This window comes from Solanum stenotomum, unplaced genomic scaffold (genome assembly GCF_019186545.1).
Source record: "Solanum stenotomum isolate F172 unplaced genomic scaffold, ASM1918654v1 scaffold19995, whole genome shotgun sequence".
Lineage (NCBI taxonomy): Eukaryota > Viridiplantae > Streptophyta > Magnoliopsida > Solanales > Solanaceae > Solanum > Solanum stenotomum.
Window position 1 is genome coordinate 1,957 of NW_026025817.1, and position 5,915 is coordinate 7,871.

Here is a 5,915-nt window from a genome sequence, read left to right on the forward strand (position 1 = left end):
AAAAAAAAAGTATTTTTTTCTTTTAAAAAATAATAAAAGATTAACCCTTCAACTCTATTTTTTTAATGTACCATTTAAACACAAATACTAATTTTATGATTTCATTATTTCTATATATGCTCTTCAACTGCAATTTTTAATTTAAATCATCGGCGTTCATCCGTTAGTTATTGTAAAAATTAAAAATTGACGGATGATCATTGATTTTTTATATAAAAAAAAAAGTAACAATATTTTTTAGAGTTTCTGTGTATTTTTGCATGAAAAATAACCGACAAAAGTACATTGATTTTTCTTTCATAAGAAAGTCAATGACAACCCAACGAAGTCTGTTGAGTTTCAATATTTTTTTGTAGTGTTATTAGTTAGCAATGGACATGAATTTGTTTTACTCGTATTTATTTGAATGAAAAATTAGAAAGCTGGTATTTGAGTTAGATCCAAATAGACTAGATATGAAAAAAATACATGGTGTTATTTAATTTAATTAATTGTTCAAAAAAGAAAACCAACACACTTTCGTTAGTTTTTTTTTTCCACACAATAATGTACAAAAACTCTAAAATAAATATTTTAAAAAAAATTGATGTTCATCAATTAATTATTTTTTTTTAAGAAAAAAAATATGACGTTAATTTTTAAAATGAAAAAGTGAAAATGAAGAACATAAATAAGAATGAAGAAATAATAAATTTAGTATTTTTTGTTTAAATTGTATATAAAATAGAGTTGAAGGATTAAAATGGAACAAGACTAAGTTAGAGTGTCAAAATGAAAAATGGGGGCAAGTTAAATGAGTTGTGTATGTTTTTAATTGAATTTTATGCCATGTCATGGTGTGTGAAATAAGTACCTAAATGGAACATAAAAATTGGAGTTGAAGGGTTAAAATGGAACAATGTTGAGTTGGAGTGCCAAAATGAAATTTAAGAACAAGTTTAAATGTCTACATATGTGTTTGGCCGAAGTATTATTTTATTAAGTCTTCTTCGTGCTCTAAAAAGTTATGGAACACTACAAAATATGTGTAACAAGTTGTTAGAAGTGACTTTGAGTCTTCCTGGAAATTGACTTAACCCTTGGGACAACTTTTTTTTTAACCACAAATTATTACCTCATTTTATTTGTCTGGATGTGTTTCTTTTCTTTCATTAATTTATACCTCATAGTCTCATGCATAGACAAGTCAACAACGTTACTTTATCAAATAGTGTTTAGTTAACTGTTTACTTTATTTAATATGGAGGTCGTTGTAATAATTACAAAATAAAATAGTGTTTAGATAATTATAACATTCTTTCTTATATGACTACTTATTTTATTGACTTATTTATATATTGACGATCTTCATGAACCCATATTATTATTTTTACCTTTTTTATTCCTATTACTATTTTTATTTATTCATTATTGAATATTCTAATGCCTACCAAACGGTAAAACCTTTTGCATTATACAAAATAAATTGTTGGGTGTCAAAAAAAAGATCAAATTTGTTTTTTGGTGTATTCTTTGAATTACAAGCACGGCAACAAACACTACAACAAAAACAACTTTTAGCGGCAATAAATATACACATTAATAAAGTGTGTTAAAGATTTTACCGGTATTAGTTAAGTGTCATTAGATCCAATGTTGCAAAAAGCTTTAGGGACATATGCAAAAAGTGTTAATTGCCGTTAAAACTGCATATTTAGCGGCCATTAAACTTAATTAAGTGCCGTTATAAATCATTTTTGATGTAGAGAAATCAATACCATTTTAATATTATCATATCAACTTATCAAATTCAGCGCAATTATTTCAATACCATTGTATAATCTTCTTAATGTTTTGAGTAAGATTTGATTATTTTAACTTAATATTATATTTTTTCATTGAAAATTTTTGTTGTTTGTATTCTTACTTCATAAAGGTCTGCGTATATCTTACCTTATTGAATCTTTACTTGTAGGATTACATTTAGTCAGTATGTTATAGGTATTCAATTTATGTATGACAACTGGAACTAGTATATATATATGTGGATAATGCTGATTGATTTGTAAAAAGAGAACAAGCATCCTGTTATTTGCTGAAAACAAACAAACAAAAAATGGGACGTATCTTTTTCTTTTATTCATTTCTGTGTTTTGTGTTGCTAATAAGTGAATGCTTTTCTTCTTCCTTTGATCATCATCTTTGCTCTCCCACTGAAGCTTCTGCTTTGCTTCAGTTTAAGCAATCCTTTCAAAATATGTCCGAAGAGTACTTTAGTTATTGGTCATGTCATGATGATACTTCTTTCCCAAAAACAAAGTCTTGGAATGAGAGTAGGGATTGCTGCAGTTGGGATGGAGTCACTTGTGACTTACTAAACGGTCATGTTATCGGGTTAGACCTTAGTTGTAGTCAGCTTGTTGGCAATTTTCATCCCAATAGCAGCCTCTTCCAACTTCATCATCTCCACACACTAAACCTTGCTTACAATGACTTCAATTATTCTTCAATCCCACATAACATTGGCCGATTGAGGAATTTGAGGCATCTCAACCTTTCTCATGCTTGGTTTCAAGGGAAAATCCCAACAGAAATCTCATACCTTTCCAATTTGGTTTCACTTGAACTTTTAAGTTATGATTTACAACTTGATGAGAGAACATTTGAAACAATGCTTCACAACTTTACAGATCTGGAGTTACTAGCTCTCCCTCTTGGCGACATCTCATCGCCGATACCTGTAAGTATTCATCCTAATAGCAGCCTCTTCCAGCTTCATCATCTCCACACACTAAGCCTTGATTACTATTACTTTAATCCTTCTTCGATCCCACATAACATTGGCCGATTGAGGAATTTGAAGCATCTAAAACTCTCTGGCTTTGATGGGAAAATGCCAATAGAAATCTCATATCTTTCCAATTTGGTTTCACTTGATCTTTCTTCTTTTTATGGTTATGGATTACAACTTGATGAGAGAACATTTGAAGCAATGCTTCAGAACATGACAAATCTGGAGCTACTTTCTCTCTATAAAGTCAACATCTCATCTCCTATACCTGTGAATATTTCTTCTTACTTAAGGTACCTGGATCTTGGTTATACTAATCTGCGAGGTGTTCTCACAGAGAGCTTTTTCCTTCTGCCAAACAGCTTGGAAACGCTCTATTTGAGTGGGAATGATCTTCTCAAAGGAGATTTACCAAAGATCCACCGGAGCAACACTCTGTTAATGGAGTTGGATATTTCATACACAGGCATCTCTGGTGAGCTGCCTCATTCAATTGGCACCTTCAGTTCCTTGAATAGATTGTACCTCCAAGTATGTCAATTCTCTGGTTCCATTCCTGATTCCATAGGCAACCTAACACAAATTAGGGAGTTGTATTTATCTAATAGTCATTTCACTGGCCACATTCCTTCCACAATCTCTAAATTGAAGCATCTCACACGTTTACATCTTTACTCCAACTCCTTTTCAGGTGAAATTCCTGATGTTTTCTCTAACCTCCAAAATCTAAGGTATTTAGATCTTTCTTCCAACTCCTTTTCAGGTGAAATTCCTGATGTTTTCTCTAACCTCCAAGAGCTACGTTATTTAGATCTTTCTTATAACAACTTCAACGGTTCGTTTCCCGCTTCAATTTTAAGTTTGACACATCTTGAATACTTACGATTGTCGAGTAATTCCATTTCTGGCCCACTGCCTAGCAACCAAAGCATTCAAAAGCTAACTTCTGTGGATTTGTCATACAACTCACTGAATGGTACCATACCATCTTGGGTGTTTAGCCTGCCTTTGCTATCTTCAGTGTCGCTCCAACATAACCAATTCAGAGGTCTAGCCGATGAAGTGATCAAAACAAACCCAACATTAAAAGAACTGCATTTAAGCAATAATCAACTCAGTGGTTCTTTTCCTCAATCACTTGTGAATCTCACAAACCTTGAAACCCTTGGAATTTCATCAAATAACATCACCATTGATGAGGGAATGAATATCACCTTTCTTAGCCTATCATCTTTATTCTTATCATCTTGTCAACTGAAGGATTTTCCACACTTCTTGAGAAATGTAAAGACACTTGTGTACTTGGATATTTCTAACAATAAGATTCGTGGTCAAATTCCTGACTGGTTTAGCGGCATGAGGTGGGACTCGTTGCAGTTCCTAAACCTTTCTCATAATTCATTAACAGGCCACCTACCACAATTTCGTTACCATAACCTACAGTATCTTGATCTGAAATTTAACTCCCTTCAGGGTCCACTACCTTTATCCATTTGTAACATGAGTTCACTTATCTTATTAGATTTATCACACAACTACTTCAGTGACTCAGTTCCACATTGCTTGGGAAGCATGGCTAGTCTAACGGTGCTGGACTTAAGAAGGAACAATTTCACAGGGAGTCTTCCTCCATTATGTGCACACAGCACTTCATTGAGTACCATTGTCGTAAATGGTAATCGATTTGAAGGACCTGTCCCTGTGTCGTTGCTCAAATGTCATAATTTAGAAGTCCTTGATTTGGGGAACAATGCTATAAATGACACGTTTCCAGCTTGGCTCGGAACTCTTCAAGAACTACAGGTCCTTCTATTAAAGTCGAACAAGTTCCATGGACCTATAAGTACGTGTCAGACTAAGTTTTGCTTTCCCAAGTTGCGAATTTTTGATCTTTCTCGTAATGATTTCAGTGGCTCACTTTCTGCAAAAGTTTTTGGAAACTTCAAGGCAATGATCAAATTAGATGGTGAAGACACAGGAAATATCAAGTACATGGAATCTGTGTTGAATTCGTCATTTGACACATCGTATGAGGATTCAGTGAGTTTGGTAATCAAAGGGCAGGATATTGAGCTACAAAGAATCAGCACAATTATGACAACCATAGATCTCTCAAGCAACCATTTTGAAGGTGTGATTCCGGAAACACTAAAGGACCTCAGCTCACTTAGGCTACTCAATTTATCCCATAACAATCTCATAGGTCATATTCCAGTGGAATTGGGGCAATTGAATAAGCTTGAAGCTTTAGATCTCTCTTGGAATCGGCTCACTGGAAAGATTCCGCAGGAATTGACAAGAATGAACTTTCTGGCAATCTTAAACATCTCTCATAATCATCTCGTCGGACCAATTCCTCACGGTCTACAGTTCAACACATTTGAAAATGACTCGTACGGTGGCAACCTTGATTTATGTGGTCTTCCATTAACAAAGAAATGTGGAACGAGTGATTCATCGCATATTCCTCAACCATTGGAGTCCAAAGAAGAAGATGGCGAATCATATTTTTTTAGTGGATTTACTTGGGAATCAGTAGTCATAGGCTACAGTTTTGGACTAGTTGTTGGAACTGTCATGTGGAGTCTCATGTTTAAATATCGTAAGCCAAAATGGTTTGTGGAATTTTTTGATGGACTCATGCCTCACAAAAGAAGAAGGCCAAAGAAGAGAGCTCAGAGACGAAGGACTTAATGGAAGATTGAGAGGGCAAACTTGTCTTTGTTTGATTTTGTGGAATAATTAGTGAACTTTTCTGGTTCTGCTTTTGTATTTTTAATTTTCTGTTTGTTGTTTATATATGTTTGATAGAAACATAATTATATGTGTGTTATTTTAATATCAATAGAGTTTGGTTCATGATTGAAATTAGTTTATATTTGTGAAAATTGATGTAGAAGAATACTCAAAACTACATAAGTGGCTAAATTCTAGTCATAAAACATCCTTAAATTTTGATCTTCACCAAGTTATTCAAAACATACTAATTAAGCTGGAAGACACATATCAAACAAAATTTTGTATAAAAACCAAATAAAAGCACAAAAATAAAATTCCACAAGGAGGAAATGAAGGACTTAAATCATGTCTTTAATTATTCTTCATTTTTTTCCTAACTTGACTTAGTCAAGCAATAGTTTCCGTC

The 5,915-nt window shown here is 33.2% G+C and overlaps 1 protein-coding gene across 1 annotated transcript; it reads left to right on the top strand.

Moving 5' to 3' along the window:
- Positions 1 to 2,236: 2,236 nt before the first annotated feature.
- On the top strand, positions 2,237 to 5,516 carry LOC125850879 (receptor-like protein 9DC3). The gene has a single exon (XM_049530714.1). The coding sequence runs from the start codon at positions 2,237 to 2,239 to the stop codon at positions 5,462 to 5,464; it is 3,228 nt and encodes a 1,075-aa protein (XP_049386671.1). The 3' UTR covers positions 5,465 to 5,516.
- The last annotated feature ends 399 nt before the right edge of the window (positions 5,517 to 5,915 follow it).

What these genes read in the sequence shown, in the direction of transcription:
- LOC125850879 (XM_049530714.1), top strand. Translation starts at nt 2,237, where the DNA reads ATGTCCGAAGAGTACTTTAGTTATTGGTCATGTCATGATGATACTTCT.